The sequence below is a fragment of the Theobroma cacao genome, chromosome 2 (assembly GCF_000208745.1).
Source record: "Theobroma cacao cultivar B97-61/B2 chromosome 2, Criollo_cocoa_genome_V2, whole genome shotgun sequence".
NCBI lineage: Eukaryota > Viridiplantae > Streptophyta > Magnoliopsida > Malvales > Malvaceae > Theobroma > Theobroma cacao.
Window position 1 is genome coordinate 33,496,792 of NC_030851.1, and position 20,389 is coordinate 33,517,180.

Sequence of the window (20,389 nt, forward strand, 5' to 3'; positions counted from 1 at the left end):
TAATTTCAAATGTTCAACTATGCTGTTGAAAGTGAATTGAAAGCGAATGCAAATTGTGGCGGATTTCCTCAGCAATGATGGATGGGTTTTAATTCAGTTTTTCCTATATAATGTATTTGTTTGGTGTCTAAAATGTCTCTGTGTTCTGGTGCTAGATTGCCCATCCCTTCATTCAGTTTCCCATAAGTTGGAGATGGTGAAACACACCAGTAAAGATCACAAGGTGTAATGACAGTAACCGGCCCATTTCGTGTTGTGGTAATCCTGCCCTACAAATGGAGAGCATTCGAAGAATCTTTGATACAACATGTCTTTATATAGTTAAAAATGATCATATGGTATTTTTTATATATTTTGATTAATAATAATTAATTAATTTGTAATTATTAAAATTTAATTATACATAATAAAAATAATAATTTATTTAAATTTTCTTAACTGATTCAAGAAATAAATAAGTGAAATTGATGGGTTAGATTTTGGCAACTGTCATTTCTGGGTCTTAGTTACGAATATCGGGTACTAATTAAATTAATCCACGACCCAACCCACTGCCCGACCCGCTGTAGTAAAATTTGAGCTGACTCGGACCAGTCTGACAGTTGCTAACTCACATTAGAAAAACCACGAAACCCCCATAGCAGAGGGTTTAAGAAGCGAAGGCCAAATAGCATGAACATTTGACTTTGCAGCAAAAATCCTCAGTCCTCACAAAATGGAGACGACAAGGCTCCGTTTGCTGTTCGAGGATCGCAACATTCTGAACAAGTCACAGAAGAAACAAGGACTAAAGCGAAGCTGGATTCTCCTTAAACCCCAACACCAAACCATCTTGGATCTTTCCTCTCATCTTCTCTACGTTTTCCACCTCCACAGATCTTGCCCGCACGGCCTCATCCTTTCCGTAAGCCTCTCCCTGTTTCTCTCTTGCTTCTTCATGCCCTAATTTATAATTTTTGTGCTTTGTTATAGCATTAATTTTTCATCGCAGATGGACGGCTTTGTTTTGCCACCTTTCGAGTCAACTTGTATTTTCAAAGATAAAGATATTATCAGGTTAGTTTATTTATAAATATGTTTTTTTTTTGTGTGTATGTTGGTGTATGCCTGTGCTCTTTTTGTAATTATTTTTGTTTAATTTGCAAATAGTGTGAAGAAAAAAGGAGGTAAGCGGACTGAGATTATTAAGGTAGGTGACGGTTTGAATTCTTTGGAAGAATTAGAAATAGTAGAGCAACCGCCTGTGAATACAGGCGTGAAGCTTCTAGCCAGTAAGGAGTTTGACAAGCAAACTGGGGGATATGAAAGTGAACCGGAAGAAGATGAACAAGAACTCGAGCCATTGGAGAATGAGGAACATGTGGAAAGCACTCCAATTCAAAACATTGTTTCAAAGAAAAGAAAGGCATCGGAGAAGCTTCCCAGACCTAAGTAAGTTACTTTACCCAGTCTCATGAAAACTGTATTTTTATTGATTTATTAAATTACTAGATATCTGCACTGGTAATTGCTTATTATCTTTAATTTCCATTGTTAATTACATTTATATTACAGGAGGAAGAAAAGTAAACTGTCTAGGGCCAGAAAATCTCCTGTTTCTGTAGATAATGGAAATGATGTCCATCACAAGAAAAGCAAAAGCTCTCATCAGCGAACTGTTCTCCCCGAAGAAAAGGTTATTGGGAAGGATAATCCAGTTGATATACAGGGAGAACCAGATAAGTTAAGCAACCCTGAAACTGATGAAAGTAGTGATGATGATACCAATGTGGGAAGGTAATTTCTATCCTGGTAATGTGGGTAGTTACAACATATTATAAGAGAGATAGATTGAAAATTTTGAGTACTTAAATATTTTGGAATTTTCTGTCCCTCATTTGCAATGATTTGGTTCATCTTTTCTGCAAACTGCTTGTGTGTGGATTAACTTAAATAGCTTGTCTTTGCCTCCCTTATTGGCTTGTGGAAGAATATTTCTTCATTTGCATGTTTCTGTTTTGCAGGTTCCCCCAGCTTCAAGAAACTGGCAAAGGGAGTGTGGTTGTATCTCAGACAACCAGTGAAGCTAAAAAGGTTTTGATTGATGTTATTGTTTTGAATGGACTTGATTAGTAGTTTCTAATGAGGAATCGGTCATGTCTGAGATGGTGTCATATCTCTTAGAGAATTGGTTTATAAAGTTGTGTTATCTACATGAAGAGTTGGTGTCATCGTTAGCAGGACCAATAGACCCAAGCCCGTGCAGCTACCTAATGCACTCAACCATCTCATATATGGTGGTTCAATGTAGATGACTAATGTTCCCGGCATTGAATTTAGAATTTTACTTTCTTAATTGCTTAATAATATCATAGTTTTTAGGTTTGTCAACTGTGCTTGCTTACTGCTTTATCTGTATTGAAATTCTAACTCCACTGTAGTTTTTGTTTAAATTTTTACTTTCCAGCCCCCTAGCAGAAGCGCACGACGTAAAAAAGCCAAAAGGCGATGGTTGAGGGAGCAGGCCATAATTGAAAAGGAAAAGGTATTTCAGACTTTATAAATATTGTCTAGTTCTTTTGGGCTTTTAAGGTCAAGATTTTGGTCTACACACAATCAGGTCTAATAATGAATAATGCTTGCACATTCGTTATTAAAGTTGACAATTCAGATGTTTTCTAGTTTACTATGGATGACTGTAATATATGCACTTTTTCTGTGTTGTTGTTCTTATCTGCTTAGTATGCAGATGAAACATGGATGTAATTAAGAGTTGGAATGATATGTTCCTGTTTATAGTAAGCTGAAGGTTACAGCTTACATGTTCTAATGCATGAACGTGTGCAGCTGTTTGTGTGCATTATTTCTTACTCTGCTTTCTAAGCCATAAATTGTCAAACTAATAAATCAGTTGCATGGTTTGTTTGTCCTTAGCTATATGCTTTTAGAAAAAAGAAACTCATACATTATTGACTTAGATGATAATTCTGTTTCATTTGACTTGCAGCTGCCTTCCAAACAGCTGCTTGGGAAAGATAATCAGCAATCACCCGCAAAAGAGAATCTCGAAGTTTCTGAAGAACATCTTCAACCAGTTGGCAATAGCAGTGTCAAGGATTACATGGTTCCAGTAGTAATTAGGCCTGGACATATTCGCTTTGAGCCCCTGGAAACAGGTTTTGGTTCTATCTCTTTCTGGTTCTTGAGGCTTAGCTGGGTGATATTAGAGTTTCATAATCTGGAATTGCAACATAGAGGTTGAGATACCTTTGACAGTGTGTTTGACATGCGTTATTGTTTTCCAGAAGATGCAGAGCGAGCTGTCCAACAAAGTCAAATTTCAGTGGTATGTTTTATGGATAATTTTATGAACTTTGTGACCTTCATTGTGGCTCCCTCTTTTTGAAATATTGGTCGGGAGAGGTGGTCCAGCCAGCGGCAAATAGGGTTAAAGAGTGAGGGTGGACAAAGAGATTTTTCTCCACAAAGTGATCTTATCTTGGAAGGAGGGGGATTTTAGTGTTTTAGCTTATTTGTTTATATCATATTATTTTTCCTGCAATATTTCATTTACAAATATCTACATAGCTTATTTTCATTTCTTTCCAGGCTGTTGCATGCTTGTTCACTGTTTACTTGAAACAGAGGAAAGTAGAGCTAAATCAGCTATTTCGGCACATCCCGCTAACAGTGCATTATTGTTATTATCATCATCATATTGGATGTTGCTCAATCCAGTTCATCAGTGCATTATTTTTCTAACATAGTTGCTTATTCAGATGGCGGCTATGGTTTTGTTGATGTCAAATTTCTGTTGTTTGGTCGTGTCAGGAAACCTTTCAATGGAATGGAATAACCAGCAAGAAGAAGGGTCAAAAATGGGGCAAGGAGAAAACTCCATTTCTGAAAAGGAATGATGATAAAAGTTTTAGCCAAGTGAGTACCGAAATGGTGGCTATTGAGGAAAAGGCAACCATAACTGATGACATGGACTTTGACAAGCTTATGCCCTATTCTAGCTTGCCTAAGGTTCCTTGCCGTCTCTCTCTCTCTCTCTCTCTCTCTCTCTCTCTCCATGAGTATAATTTTGTTTTGAGTGAAACAAGGTGGCATATTCTTCTATATGTACTGTGTTTATTATGCCATATATCGGTTTCAAATTAATATTCGTCAGGGATAGAAGCATTAATTTTTTTTTTTAATATATTGCAGGAGGGAGATTTTGTTGCATATCGCTTAGTTGAGCTATCATCATCTTGGACCCCTGAGCTTTGCTCCTTCCGAGTACTGCTCTTTCTGAATTGTAGTTGCTTTATAGTTCCTAATTTTAATGACATGGACTTTTGTATTTACCCAATTTTTCTGCCTATAGGTTGGGAAAATATCAGACTATGATGCTGAATCCAACAGGATCATTCTGACACCAGTGCCGGAATATCCAAATGCTTCTGAGAAAAAGATAGATGAGGATGAATCTGAACTACAATCAGATACATCCCTTTATGGAGAAGATGGCTCATTAGAGGTATATAAACTCGAATTATAAACTCTTCATATGATCAGGAATTCCTTTGTTTTTAATGCCCTCCTTGTGTTGTATCTACAACATTGGAATTCAAGCCTGTAAAGTAGGTATACAGTATTAAGGTTAGCCTTGCCCAATCCTTGGACATGTTGTTGTGCTATATGTTCTCTCAGACATTATAGTTGTGCTTGTGAAAATTTGTCATGCATGTTGAATGAACATTTTGATAGTTCAAACTCTCATGGTAGATTAAACTATTTTCTGAATCATGTTATCTGGAAATATAAGATAGTGATGCCTGCCCCATAAGTTATTCAAGGTTACAGGATCAGAAATGGCTTTAATTATGATTGAGTATATAAATAGAATCACGGCTTCTTGGGACCCACATTTTTGGAATTCATGTCCATTGTAAATTTACATGCCAGAGGCTAAGCTCCGATTGCTGTTTTGTTCTTTTTTTTTTTTGTGCTTGCTTCAGGAGTGCAGAAAGCTAACAAACGAAGTGTTTTTTTCTTTTCCAGATAGATTATACCTCTCTAATTGATGTCCGTCTCATCAAGCATGGCAACTCAAATACCATAATATCAGTTGCTGGTGGCATCAGTGAAAATTGTGCAGAAGATCCAAATGTTTTAAAAAATAGACAACCAAATGGCAGCAAGGAAGCGGCCCTTGTCTCAGCCCCTCCTCTTGCTCAAGGTATTAATAATGCTCAGTGTGTTCAACATCAGGTTATGTGATTGAGTGCTCACTTGTCGTGTTTTTTGGTAGCTAATGGTGTCGTAAATGGGTGGGAAGAAATTAGCCAGGCTTTGAGTGCAAAGAAGGTGGAGCTCTCTAAAGAGGATGGTTGGAGTCAAACAGATAGTTCAGGTAGGAGCTCGTGGTCCTATAGGGCCCTAAGACGCAGTGCCCTGGGCCCAACTATGGCTTTCTTAAGAGCACAAAATGGGATCATGGGAGCATCACCAACATAATTTAAGTGTAGTTCCTTAATGTTTTTGAACCTTTAAAAGATGAGAGCAAGGCAGTTTTGTTTTGGCTTTTGCTTTTAATGTACTTGAATGTCTCTGGTGCCATCAAACGCTAATGTCTTTGTATGGAATGCAAATGTTTTATTTTTCACTTGTTTTACTGTAGAGGAGCTTTAATCTTTTTCTTTTTCCAATTTTAATTCAATGGGGAAATTTTTGGTGGACTTAGCCAGTTTGTTTTATCCAAAGTTATCAAGTGCAGACTGGCTGGTTCAACCAGTTGAATAGCAACCTGCCATCCTTACCGATCCAGCATGATAGGTAGAACTGTTTGTTGTAAAAAATGGGGGATCGAACTGTTACGAAGGGGCAAACTGTTGGACCAGCTTTTTGCTTTGGGCTATAAAAATGAGCTGAAACTTTGACTTTTTCAGCAGGGCACCAAAATATACAAGAAGGTAAAGTGTGCTACACTGCCAATGCCGAGAGCTCGAGCTACAGTCTTCTTGCTTTCTTTTTAAGTTTTTACTTTCTCATTTCTCTTCATTCTTCTGGTCTTCACTCTTCAAGGCTTTGTTTAACGTTTTCTTTCTCTACCAGCTGCCTCATTTTACATTTTTCTTCCTGCTGCATCTCACTTCAAGAAGGTTAGCTTATTTCTCCTCCTCATTTTTTGTGTCATATTTGTTTGTAATTGGTCTGTGAAGATATTTGTCTATGAAGCTACCATTTTTATTTTTGTTTGATTTACTCTTTAAGGCCCAAAAATGAAAAGCTATGTACTCTGTTTAAGATAATTCATGATAGTGTCCAAGATACTCTTTTGAAGATCAAAGGTTGGTAATTTAATTTGTTTAGCCCTAACTTCTAAGTTTAAACTTTAAATTTGTACCTTGATTAAGTTTAATTTAAGATAACTATGTCTATTTTGTTGATTAAAATTTTTTGATAGGTCTAAAATTTCAGAAAGTTCTGTCTAATTTTTCCTCGGCTATGTAGTATATTTATATATTTGCTATGTTTTCTTTTTTTTTTTTTAACAGATAATGGACACTCCTAGCTCCACACGGTCATCTACTCAAACATTAATCAGAGTCTGCACGATCTGTTCATACCAAGTCTGATCCAGCCTAGGCTTACATCTTTGAACAAGAGCTAGTGATGGGAAGAAAATGAACATGTATTCTTTTTGTGAGAAAGTTGTGAAAGGTGGAGGTATTAATAGAATGAAAATGCATCTTGCTGGACAAAAGGGTGATGTTTGACCATGTAAAAAAGGCTCCTGGGAATGTCCATTTCAGAATACCAGAAAATTTGAAGGAAATTCAAGATCAGGAAAAGGAGAATGAATTAACTGGAAGCTCTAAATCCCTTTGGGTGTAGTGTGCATGAGTTTGAAGGTGACATTCCCAAGGATCATGGTGATGACTCCACTTCTTCCTCCCAAGCCGGTTGATGTAGTAAAAGTAGTGGTGCGTCAAACAAAAGGCTAAGGGCTGTTTAAGGGGTCGGAGCTTATTATCCTAGTGGCACTAAACAGGGTTCTCAGCCCACTATTAAGGCCAAACTCCAGAGCAAGAAGAAATGGCGTCAAGCAGACTTAGCTGTTGCTCACTTTTTCTATGATGCTTGTATCCCGATGAATGCTGCAAATTCCTCCTACTTTCAGCCAATGATAGATGCTATAGCATCCATGGGTTTAGGATATGAAAATCCTGGTTATCATGCTTTATGAGTCGACTTACTGGAGGCTGCAAAAAAAGAATTGCAGCTGCTTATTAACTCCTACAGAACCACTTGGACACTGACACTAGATGTACTATATGGGAGGTTTGAAGGATATTAGTCAATGATCAATTTGCTTGTCCATTGTCCAAAAGGAATATTTTTAAGGAATCGTTTAAACTTAAGAAAGAGACTATATGATCCTTATACCAGCATCATAAAGGAGAGATAGGATCGGCAGCTTCTCTATGATCTCCATGGTGCTGCATATTGAGTGAATCTGGCTTTTCTGTATGATCAAAAAAAGTTGTCAGAAGCCAAGGTTATGGAAGGGCTTGTAAATGTTGTTAGCAACGAAGTTATTGGGGTTAGCAAAACCAAGTTGTTGGATGAGACAACTCTGTTTTGAGAGCTTATGCATGATTTTGGACTAGAGGTAGCCTATGCTTCTGCAAAATTTCAAGACTGGGTAACAATGGTCAAAAGAAATTATTTTAATTACGTAATGTGAATTTCTGTTATTATGTTTTTTTAGTTTTGGATGCTTACATATTAAATGTCACTTTTTATCTTCTAGATGAATGGCGGAGGTTGTTTGGGCACGACACTCCAAATTTGCACAATTCAGGTATACGACTTCTTGTCAAACTGTTTCTTCCTCTGGTTGTGAAAAAAATAGGAGCGTGTTGGAAAGGGTCCATTCAAAGAGGAGGAATAGGTAATGATGTTGTTTATGTACTTCTCAATATCCGTTTGAAAAATGGGTATGTAGCTTTTATCTTGTTAATTTGTTATGTCACTCTGTTTACTTAGTTCATTATGGAGACGACTCTGGAATATGATAGTCAAATTCATTTATTTTGTTTAAGTTTGTAGGGTTTACAGCAAGAAGACAACATTCGATCCTATTGAGTGTGAGTGTATTGAGAAGATTGACTATTAGATTATCGAGGAAAATCCTTCATCCCAACTGGGTGTGTAGAGTTGGACTCACCCTAGAGGAGCAAAATGCTCATACACTTGGAGGTTAGTAAATGAAGATGCAATATTAAACAATCACCTCATTTTTATATGTTTGATTTTGGGGGATGATGCAAAGATGGAGAGGAGGTTGATGATTTGTTAGAGGTTAAAGAAGGGATGGATCTTTCATCCTTTGATGTTGGACCTAGTGGTGCAAATGACAATAGTCAAAGATTAAAACATCTGCGTAAGATGTTGAACCAAACCGAACTGATCGATTAAATTGATTCAACTGAAAATTGCCTCCACCAGTTATCTCTTCAGAAAAATTGAATTTATGGTGTAGTTGCGTCTTGGTCGCCTGTTTTAATTAGACTGCTTGGCTTTATGTTTGAACTTCATCGGCTTAAGTAAATGCTATAATTGTAAGTATTCTAGGGTCGGATTGAATACGTCCTTATTCAAAGCGTGCAAATTTGACTAGTTTACGTTTATTGGCAATGTATTTCCTCTTCCCAAGCACTGCTTTTCATACCTTGTCTTGGGAATTTGCTACATTGAACGTCGACTGAAGTTGATAGACACCAATTTGACTTTTCCGATGATTTTCTAGTGATTCATGGTTTAGCCTGTGTCTGGTCTGGTCTAAATCACACCTCGCTTCATACTTAAACACGTTGAAACCAACCATTTTGTTAGACTCGTGATAACCACAGAGAAGATGCACCGGGAAAAGGGGGAAACACTTTAATAATGAAAGTCACTTTGATTCTCTTTTCAAACCCAAAGAGCAACACCTTTCGTTGTTGGATGTAGCCAGTCGGAAAACTGAAGAACAGGGTGGTGACAAATAAATTTCACAACTGCTTATTTCAACCGAGTATTTACTTGGATTTCCTATTAGTGTGTACAGCAGGCTTAATTTCTGTACATGGTTAAAACAATACCTCGGATCTGGTCAAATGATACATCTCACAAGCATATAGTTATGACCTGTACTGCTTGGGATGCCCAACTCCCTTTTTTTCACTAGGCTGCAATTGCTCCATTCTGACATTCGATGAGGGTGCTAAGAAAGATCATTACCAGCCTCTTGAAGAAACCCTACGTCATGGTTTAGCCACTCTCAATCATGGCTGCCCTGTTCAGCCTTCTGGAACGATAAAACAGTTGAAAAGGTTCAGGAACTGCTCTGGCTCCTTGCCTTCTGTAACTATCTACATGTTGCAAATAAATTTTCCACATTAGAGAAATAGCTCATAATATCAAACCAAAACGAAAAACCAGAGGGATAAGAAGAGACCCGTGTCTGTGTAGTAGTCTGGTTTTCTTCCTACGGTTTCAGCAGTCTAGACTGCTTTAAACTATAACAATAATGCAATAAAACACACAACCTATTGAATAAGTTCAGGTTTAGGCCAAAAAAAAGGCCCAAGGAGATTGTCAAAAGACACTTGAGACTACCGAAGAGGAAAACAAATTTTGTTCAAAGAAGCCAAATTCTTATGCTAACAATATACAAGTTAGCAAGCACAAATGCCTCTACTTTACACCCCTCTTTTTCTGTATCCAACTTCGTTTGAGAGAGTGCCTGTGGGACTTACATGCCTGTCTAGACTCCGCCTGTCAACTTCTGAGCAGCTATAGTTTAACCACGCCCCTCCCATTTTCCATATCCTTTTTTCTTTTAGCAAAAAATAAAAAAGTTGTAACATATTTGATCAATGACCTATTCAACAATAACTGCAATTATACAGGTTCTCTAACATCAGGAAGCTTGATCAGCTCCTAACCAGACCTAACCAGCACCATTTTTGGTAATTGACCAAAAATACGCATAGATCTCTTGCTTAACCAGCCTAACCTCTAAAACTTTATCAAATAAACCAACTTCAATTAATGCATCTCACTACAAGAAACCCTTTCCTTGTTTCTTCACTCTTCAGTAGTTAACTTCACTAGAAAAGAATCATGTGCCCCTTGATTTCAACACTATCAACTCTAAAGTTTGTAGCAGTCTGGAATTAGAGCTTGTATGTTTGATGGAGAGGATCAACAACCAAGTTTACACATGTAACCTGATTCCTTTTCAATCCTCCACTACTTTTATAGGAGTGGGTGGCGATTCTCCCTCTACTGTTCTCCCTTCTTCCAAGCTAAGAGGAAAAAAATGTATATTGAAGTGGAAGTCTCACAACAATACCTCTCTAAGCTCTAAGCATGGTATTATTCACATCATTTACATGAGGATGTACATCGACAAGAATCCAACAAAAATATATTGTTATACTTAAATCTGGCCTCTTGAACTAGAAGATATATATATATAGAAATTCACAGAAATTGCAGCTAATGGATTACAGATCACTAATACAACTACCCTCAATGTTATTCTCAATCTTCTTTCTGACCTAGAGAAAAGTGATTCCACTTAATGGCTCATGCAGAATTCTAAATCACTAATAAGCTATTGAACAGAGACTTAAAAAACCACAAATTTTAAAGGAAAATAAGATTTCTTATGTAATTTTCAGAATAGAAGTGCGGAGGTTACCTGTATAGAGGCATTTAGGGGCAAATCCATTTTATTAAGAAAGTCACGGCCAACAGATTCCCAGTGAGGATGGCTATCCTTGTATGTCTCCTCACAGCCTACAAATTGGCTCTGTCCTTTTTCACACACAACTTCACGCCCTAGCCAGACATATAAAACACCAGAATCACTTGTACCCAAGCTTGCATCTGGAGCCAACAACATATATGTTGCTCCAGACTCAAGGATGTGAGATCCATTCATCTCCACTTTATTGAGTGTAGGCCAATGGTACAGGGCCGAGGTGGTTACTCCTGAACCCTTCTCAAAGATTCCACCGAATTGAGGATGACATTCACCATATTCCCTTTTATCTTCAGTCCCACTATGTGACTCAAGACTAGCAGCAACAGCTTCAGAATCTAACATTAACTCTTCTCTATTGTTTTCAGGCTCATATTGATTACAATCTAATTGATTCATTACATCATCATCCAAGTCGGGCAGAGAAAAGGACCAAGACCTTACAAGATTCCTGGGGCCTGCTTCATCAACTGATGGTAGAAGCATACGTGGTGGAGGATGACTGCCCCTGCGCTCAGCAATTGAGGGAGAAGTACCTTTACAAGGCAAACAAGTATTTGCCGCCCTCGAAGTGAGGTCAGAAGAAAATGTCTGGGTCGGTGAAGGGAAAGTTTCTTTACATGGCAAACAAGAATTATCTGGCGAGGAAACATTCTTGACTGAAAACAGATCAGTAGCTTCCAGGCCAGAGGGTGATGGCTGCCGAGAAGACAAATATGACAAGTCAGACCAATTAGAGGATGAGGGTGAAAACGTAAATGAACTGGCATAGTCAGATGTTGAAGGTGAAAGTGTAGGAGACTTGGAACTGAATTTTGGGCTGCTAGCCACAAAAGAGGAAAAAGAATTTGGTGAACTGCAATGAGACCTTGGTGGCAATGGAGAATCAAAAAGAGTAACTGACGGTTCTACTTCCTCACAAGGACCTGGACTCCGAATTGGGCTACTATCTGGGAAACAGTCGAAGGAGTCTGGTGAACCACATGGAAAGATTGACGGCGATGATGGTGACGAGAGTGAAACGTTATCTTCTGAATCTCTATGAATGTCAATAACCATGTCAGATCGATCACTGACTGGAGTCAACTTACAACCCAGTTTGGATGAATTCACAAATTCTTTCATGACGCCATTAGCAAACTTCTGTCTTAGCCTACCCCAACCATTTTCTCTGGAAGGAAGACAAGTTTCTGATTCAGCGGTTGACACTGAAAAAGGTGGAACAACTCCACCAGCCAGTGCCTTATGGAACAGTTCAAAATCCAAATCATAATCATCTACCTTCCTTTCACCGACCCAAATTTTATTTGACGAAGCCATCTTATCGTTATTAGAAGTCAAATTATCTACGTTCCTGACCTCTGCTCTGTCACAACCATCTGCTGAGAGCTGTCCAGTAGCAAGGGCATCCCAGAATTCCGAAGGCTCTTCCCCTTCTCTAATCGATACAATAGGACCCTGAGCCCTTTCATACCGAACAACCTGATTGGCAGCCAATCCAGCACTACTCGACATTACCTGGTTGCATTTCTTTCCAATCCAAATATATATAGCAGAAGGAACATGCACAATAAACGCCCCACGTGAATCAAGTCCTTGTTTACCAGGATGATTTAACATTTTTGGTACAAGATGAAGAGGATCATAGGATGAGTGCGGAGCCATTCTATAGACCCTAAGCACAGAATTCGGGCTTGCGGGCACAGCATGCACCCTCTTTTGGCACTGCAGAAGTTGGAAAGCAAATCCTGTATTCGGATTAGTCACCCCTCGTGCTGCCTTCACATATTGAAACGCATCCTCAAAGCTCTGGCCTTCCCTCCACATGAGATAGGCAATAACCAAAGAGGTTGATCTTGACACTCCCTGGCAGCAGTGCACCAGAACCCTCCCGCCTTGTTCTCGAACATCTTCAAAGTAATCAAACACATCATACAGAATACTGGTAATATCCTCAGAAGGGCTATCTTGTAACCAAAGTGTCTTGTAAACAAGATCATTCTTGAAATACTCGGGACTAACAAAACCAACACAGTTCAATACATGAGTAATCCCATTTTTTCTCAAAATTTCCCTGTTCTTTGCCACGGCATCACTCCCTAAAAAAATATGATCAGCAATCCTGGAACACTCTTTATCATAGAAAGCTAGCTTATCTCTCCTCAACTGAAACTCCATATTGGAACCCGGACTCTCAGGGGGCTTAACAGAGCCTCTAGGCGTCTGGGGATTAGGCCAAACACCGAGATCATCAGAACCAGCTTTTGGCCACTCTTCCACGGGCCTTCTAGTTATTGAAAGGGGAGGCAAACAAGACCTCCCCTTCGTGTTCTGTGGCGGTTTCGGATTAGGCTTAGTTGGCGAACGGTCAGTCCAAGAAACTGACCGTAGATATGGTTTCCGGGCAGTAGCAGCAGCCCCGGCATGCCGGTCTTTTTCTTCTTGGCCTAACATCTCAAATTAAAAAAAAAAAAAAAGAACTCTAACCAAAATTCCAACAAATTAATTGATACCCATTAAAGGATACTTCCGGGAAAGGCCATTCAAAATGGGAAATTTATGGTCTTTTTGACAATAAAGAGCCCTGTTTTTCTACCTAAACCCCTTGACTCTTTCTCTCCCTATCTTTCTTTGTTTATTTTCTGTATGTACAAAGTTTAGACAGAGAAAGAAGAAGAAAATTCATAAACGAATATGACCCAGTAAAACTTGTAGCTGGTATGGTTATGGGACCAATAAAAATCCAACTATGATAGACAAAAGAGGAAGAAGAAAACAATAAACTTTGTTTATTTATTTTAATAAAGCTGAGATTTTTGAAGAGAGACTTACTTGGAGTCTACCTTCAAATGGACAAACAAAACCAAGAGAAAAAAAGAAAGAAAAAATTACGAGTCATTGGAAAACTCAAACTTTTGGCAGCGGAATTTTCTTATGAATTGTCAAGGAGGTTACTGCAAAAAGCAAAAACCATTCAACCAAAGAGAGAGAGAGAGAGAGAGAGGAAGAAAACAGCGACAGAAAGGGGCGAATGAGTTGGAGGGAACGAGTTGTGGCGGGCTCAGTTGCAGTAGCCCATGGGAAGGCGTTTGTTGGATTTTTGGAAATGAAAGGAAAGGTGAGAATGGGTCAACGTGACATGTCATCATGGTTTGTGGCGTATTAATCATGCATGTCAAGTCTTGTGATGTCATTTACACTATTGCTTCGAAGAAAGAATTTTCTTTTTTCTTTTAGTTGCAGAGTGAAGAATGAAAGATAAAAGATAATTTATTTTTAAAATTTTTTTCTTCTTTATTTTTTTATAATATAATCGTGGATGATGAACTAAAAACGCACTCTATTAAACTTACTCACTATTTTTCTTTAATAACCGTCACTTATTTTTTTAATTTAATTTTTTTAAAATTAAAAAAAAAATTAATTTTATTTTTAAATAAAAAGATCATGCACAAACAACGAACTCAATTCTTGAATGTAATTTAATTTTTAATATTTTTTTAATTCATTTATTTCAATTAAAAAAAATTATTATGAAATTTATTACACCGTTTAAATTTAGCTATGTAGGTAAAAGATAATACATATTTTCAGTAATGACTTATGTAAACTATTCCTTGTAGTGGAATCTTTTTCCTTTTCTTGTATTTTTTATTTTTATTATTTTTCTCCCTTGCTTTTTTTTTTTCATAAAAATATACTAAGCTATTTGAACCGACTAAATGAATAATTAAATTTGATGCGTTTTGTAATATTTAGCTTCGATTAGCTCCCGAATTTTATCAAGTTTTTTGAATTTTTTTAATATTATATATAAATAAAATATAATATTTATTTACATATTTTTTTGTTTAAATTTATATTTTGAGTTGAAGCTTGATTTGAGTATCAAACTCATTATATAGGTTAATGATAATTAGATCTACTCAATTCGTAAATGGATTGCCTTTTTAGCCAAACTAGAGTACAAAAAATAAAAAGTTGGAGCCATGAGTTTTTTCAATCGATCCAAGTATTTTATCAACTCGATTACACCCCTTACCAATACGAGCTCATATTTTTTATGATCTAATGTTAATCAGTACTTTTCTAAAAAAAATACTAATCAGTCCATTTTTGCTCTTTCTTTCTTTTCAAGATTTAGAAAAAAAAAAGTTGAATTCAACTCTTTAAATAAGAAATTTATTCTGCTATTATTAAGTTAAAGCCCATCCACTTGGACATTTTGGGGACCTTGCATCCAAACTCAAGTTGGTTGCTTTATTACCAACTTGAGCTTGAGGGAGGAGGTTGACCATCCTTGATTTCATCCCGTTAATGGAATTTCGTGACTTAATTTCATGCTTATTTTGTGAATAGCCTAAACCAGGGGTATTATTCAGAGTTCTCTCTCTCTATGTATAAATACTCCAAGCTTTGTATAATTCTAGTATCTCAAAAAATACAATATTCTTTAGTATTACAACTCATAAAATTAAATTTATTTTGTACATATATATATATATTTTAAAAAAAATTACTTTAAACAAGCTAGTACTAGGTTGCATCCTTTGTTAAATGTTCAACCAAAGTTCATAACTTGATATTCTAATTCCAGTTTTTTAGCTTTCTTTTTACTATTGACTGATAGCAATATTAAGCTATGGATCTCAACAGTTAAGAAATTTATTAATTGAAGCAACTCCAAATAATTTTTAAGTAGCACTTCAAAATAAAAAAACCAAGCACAAGTGTTGTTATTTTCCTGTGTCTTGTATTTGCGAAATTTATAAAATAAAAACCATCGCACGTCCATTGAAGTCAAAACGAAAGGCCCGCCACAGTTCCAAAGCCGGAGCGATGACTTTCCGTGAAGTGCAATGTGAGATGCCAAAAAGGAGTTAGGAAAGCAATCTTGTCCTAAATTTACGACTAATAAAATGCTAGTACTAATATTATATCTAACCAGAAACAAGCAAGAAAAGGACAAGGCCCCAGTTGGGTGAATGAGACAAAACCAGGCTGATAGGCTATTGCTTTGAAACTTCCAACCCAACCTAATTGGGCAGATCGACCGTAGTAGAAATTTGACCCAAAGATGACAAGCTCACTCTCCTCAACCACGGGCCAATGAAACGAAACTGCAAATCCCTAGAGGACGGACACTTGACCGTCTCCGTTAGAAACCCCCCATTAGGAGTAGAAGTGTAGGACTGCTGTTTTGTTGTACTAGTTTCAAATTGAAGAGATCACGCCGGAAACTTACCCGAGGGGAGGGGGACAAACGCAAGTGGGTGTTCAACTTTCAACTTTCCTGTGGATTGAAAGAGATTGTCAGATGTGTGAATGGAAGACTAGTGTTCGACTCCTCCCAACTTGCTCATCATATACAGTAGAGGCCACTCAAGCCATTTACAGTTTAACATTAATACATGCATGCGGTAACAGTTGCACCTTTCTTTTTGTTTACGAGCACTTAAACAACACACCCCAAATTCCCAATGCTGTTTTTTAAAAAAAAAAAAAAGAATAGAATTCATTAATGAAAAGAAACAAAGAAGAGCAAGTTAATGTCTTCCTACTCGTAACAGTAAAATCTACAAGAAAGAAAGACTCTATATCTCCTATCACAACATGTACATCCCCCAAAACAACCCAGGAGGTTAGCATGATCTCCACAAATCCACTCTAGAGTAGGAAAAAGCGATAAGATCAAAAAAGTCCCTATACAACTCAAGCCACCAGCAACCAAAAATAAACCAGGCAGCATCACACCCAGATAATCAAAAAACAAGGTAGCAGCAATATATATTAAACTTAAACCAACCTAAAAAAAAACCCAACGCTGTTACTTGGATGGTGGATCCACAGGTTGGTGTCTTACATTTGGTTTCGATTCTCTGTTTTTGGCTTTTCAATGGTTTGGTTGTGTCAGGTGAATGGTTTGCTTTGAAGTAACAGTGTATCATTTAGATATTAGCTAGTCATTCAAGAAGCAATTATTTTTTTGAGTAATATTATTTTCTTCCATTTTTAACTACTTAATCAACTATTCACAAATTATATAAATGTAATGAGAGTCATTCTACTTTGTCATTACTTTTACTCCAAATATTTGTATTCTTGACTAATAGTTAGCTATTAAATAAATTTAGAGATGGGGTCTATCAATTTATAAGTCAGTCAAATCATGTATCAATGAAATATTATAATCATACTAACTAACAGAATATTGTCACATCAAGTAAGATAAAATTTTTGGGCAGATATGAAATGCTAGGACGAATAGTATTTTTCATGCATTAAACAATGTTTATGAATATTTATATTATGTTCAACTTTCAAATAGTACTCAACCAATTGGACGCTAACACACAGTAGAGAGGGTTTTTAGCAACTTAAACAATCCAGATTTTTTGGAGGGATGTTGCGCAATGATAAAGGAAAACCGATGATTCTCTTTGCAAAATCAATTGGCATTGGGGATGCAAACTTGGCAGTGGTTAGAGCAGTGAAGGAAGCGATGATGATATTCGCGGTTTCAAGGTGGAATGATGGTCACAAACTTGTTATTAAAAGTGATTCGAATAACGTGGTTAAATGGATTCAGTAATCGAAAGAAGCGCTTTGGAGGATGCGTAAATGGTTGATACAGAGTGAAAGGATGAAAGAGAAGCTAGGAGATTGGGAGATTCATCACATCAAACGTGAGGCAAACCAGAGGGTTGACAGTCTTGCAAAAGAGGGAGTTCAACTCTAATCAGACATGCTGCGAGTTTTCAATTAAGTTGTGCTGTTTGATTTCCTTGCTGCGCTTTGGTCAGAAATGTTTGGATCTTCCTCTGGTTCCTTGTGGAATGTAGGACAATAGGATGCTGTTGGATTTGTTTTGAGGAATTGGATGTTCTGCATAGGGAGAAATGATTTGTTTTATGGATGTAACGTTTTTCGGTCGGGGTCAGCTTTTGTAAATAGGTAGGAATCACCGTTTCTTTTGGTCTCTCTTTCTTGTATCTGTTCAGGATGAAATCAGAGGGCGAGATATTGGGAAAGTATACTGATCTGGATGTGAGTATACCAACCAATATTTCGGTGTTACGTAGATAAGGATGACTTTTGTCTTTGGGTGGAGGGAAAACGTCTTCTTCCCTCCTCGTTTAATGACATTCCTCTATAACTTTAAAAAAAAAAAACAAGTCAGATTTTTGAGTTTGGTAGAAATGGCTCAACCAACGCATTCTCTGCACGTGGCAGAAAGATCATCATCACGAAGGGTTTGGGTTGCCTAAAGAGTCTAACTAGCAAGACATTTTCATCCAATAAATACCTGACAAGTGGCATACATGTTTTTCACCTGAGGGAGACGCCTGATAGATATAATATTTTGACTGGATTGGCAAATGTATGCCCAACTTCCAGAAAATTTGGTCAAAAATGAATCTAATATTTCTCGTATTTTAAATTTTTGATATTACTAAATTCGTCAAGATTTCGTTGGAGAAAGTTGAAAATTTGTGGAGAAAAGTCATAAATATGTAAGAAACGTTTAAAGTCCATTAAGAGAAGTCGAAAATTCTTCTTAAATCTATTGAAAATATAGCAAAAAAATTATCAATTTGTCAAAAATCTATCAAAAGAGTCAAAATCTCTTGAGAGAAATCATAAATCTATTTTAAAAAATTAGAAATTCGTTGAAAATTTTGTGTTTTAGTAATAGACTTTCATCGATAACATATTATAATTTCAACTTGATAGATTAATTTTATGACAATCTGTTAATAATAATGTTAAATTCTAACTACACATCTAATAAATCACAACTAAACAAATAATTATGTCTTAAACAAGATATTAATGATCAAAATTTAAATTTTATTAAAATACAACAAGCATAAAAAGTATGAAATATTTGAAATCTCAAGTCATAACAATCCAAATCTTAATAAAAAATTAAAAGAAATTACGAACATTTTGAAATGCAAGCGCATGTAAACAAAGAAAAGGAGCTCAAGATTCAATGCATATATGGTTATCCCAAGTCGTCAAGTTTGCCATTAATATGTCATCCATTACAGAAAAACAGAATATTATTGACGAAAAATTTTGTCAATAATAGTTAATATTTCATTAGCATGTTATATTACCGACAAAAATTTTCATTGGTATTCAATTGAAAAAACTGTGGTCAGAAATGACAAATCCGTCAGTGATGAAATATTGCATCGGTAAATTATTGACTGAATATTCCATTGGCAAAAGCTCGGATCCGTCAACCGATATGTTGTTGGTAATGGGGGAATTCTGTCAGTAATTTATGTTAGTAACATTACAGATGAATTAAGATCCATTGGTAATTTTCATCAATGATTATCGACAGAAAGATAACATCACCATTTTCGTCGGTCTTTACTGAAAGGTTTGCTGACGGATAGCAGATAGAGCTAGCCTTGAAGCGCACTAGTAGTATCCATCGACAATGGCTTCAAATCCGTTGGTATTGTGAATGAACTCCGTTGGTAATTTCGTTGATAATTGATGAATTTTTTTGGTAATTTACGAATTCCGTCGGTAATAACTATAGGATCGATTTTCTTTTAGGAAATTAAATTTTGTCCGGTTTGTAATAAAATTATTATATGATGTTGTTATTGATAAAGTAAACATATAGAAAACATATATGCATATAAAAATATATGAAAATGTAATACAAATCATAATTAATAAAAAAAATCAATGTAAACATATGATAAGAATCCAAATAAGTATCTGATAAAAACCTCATGTAGGGGATGGGGGTGGTTGCTGTTGTGGTGGATGCAGCAGACCCAAATGTTGTGATGAGGAAGACTCGAAGGGTGTCTGAAGGCGATAACCTTACTACAATGACCTTCAATAAGTTATTAATTCTACCCATCAACATCATCAAGTACTAACATTATTAATCCATTGTCGATATCTTTTGGGCTTAAGTGCAAAAGAAGGAGGAGGTTGTGCACTTTCAGGATCGCTAGCAAACTCAAATGTCGCAATTAGATCTAAAAATATCAAAACAGGGACTCTAATGCCAAATTCGTAGATGTGGGTGTGAGTACTAATGGGCTTTCCAATGGCCTCGATCCATGCCTCAAGATAAAATTTCAGTTGGGTCGACGGCTCCTCACCGTACTTGTGCAAGAAAGCTAAAGTGTATGATTCCTACAAATAGAAAAACAATTAAAATTATTAAGTTATTTAATCAGTAAGCAACATATATGTCGAATATATATAAACACACGTATTACTTTGCACAGATAGTTTTGAACTTGTTGTCCACAAATTCTCCACTACTTTTCTGCCATTTGTGAGTGCGTTCGGAGAATTTGGAAAACGTCACCTGGAGTTACTTTGCCTCAGACTGTAATCATTAAAAGAGAATAAGAATATAAAAATACATCATTACATAGTATCGTAATCGTTAATAACAGAAAGAATTGTATTATTTAAGTGAATGATTTTTATAGTATTAAAATAAAACCACATACCATCCTTTTTTGGTGTAAGGCGAAAGGCAAAGAACCACCTATATGTTTTGCAACGTTGCTGTCTTTCTCTATCAGATAGTTCTGCTTGGTCTGACGTGAACGT

The 20,389-nt window shown here is 36.5% G+C and overlaps 2 protein-coding genes across 2 annotated transcripts; one reads left to right on the plus strand and one right to left on the minus strand.

The window, feature by feature from the left end:
* On the plus strand, positions 591-5,632 carry LOC18609596 (coilin). The gene is made up of 13 exons (XM_007044781.2): positions 591-904; positions 992-1,056; positions 1,150-1,431; positions 1,555-1,776; positions 2,004-2,073; positions 2,447-2,524; positions 2,987-3,155; positions 3,285-3,325; positions 3,811-4,008; positions 4,192-4,263; positions 4,352-4,504; positions 5,029-5,206; positions 5,279-5,632. Exons 1-13 carry the CDS (start codon positions 716-718, stop codon positions 5,482-5,484), a joined length of 1,923 nt encoding a protein of 640 aa, XP_007044843.2. The 5' UTR covers positions 591-715; the 3' UTR covers positions 5,485-5,632.
* On the minus strand, positions 8,916-13,936 carry LOC18609597 (protein-tyrosine-phosphatase MKP1). Its single transcript, XM_007044784.2, has 2 exons — positions 10,724-13,936; positions 8,916-9,386 (listed from the first exon to the last, which is right to left on the minus strand). The coding sequence occupies exons 1-2, from the start codon at positions 13,238-13,240 to the stop codon at positions 9,315-9,317; spliced, it is 2,589 nt and encodes an 862-aa protein (XP_007044846.2). The 5' UTR covers positions 13,241-13,936; the 3' UTR covers positions 8,916-9,314.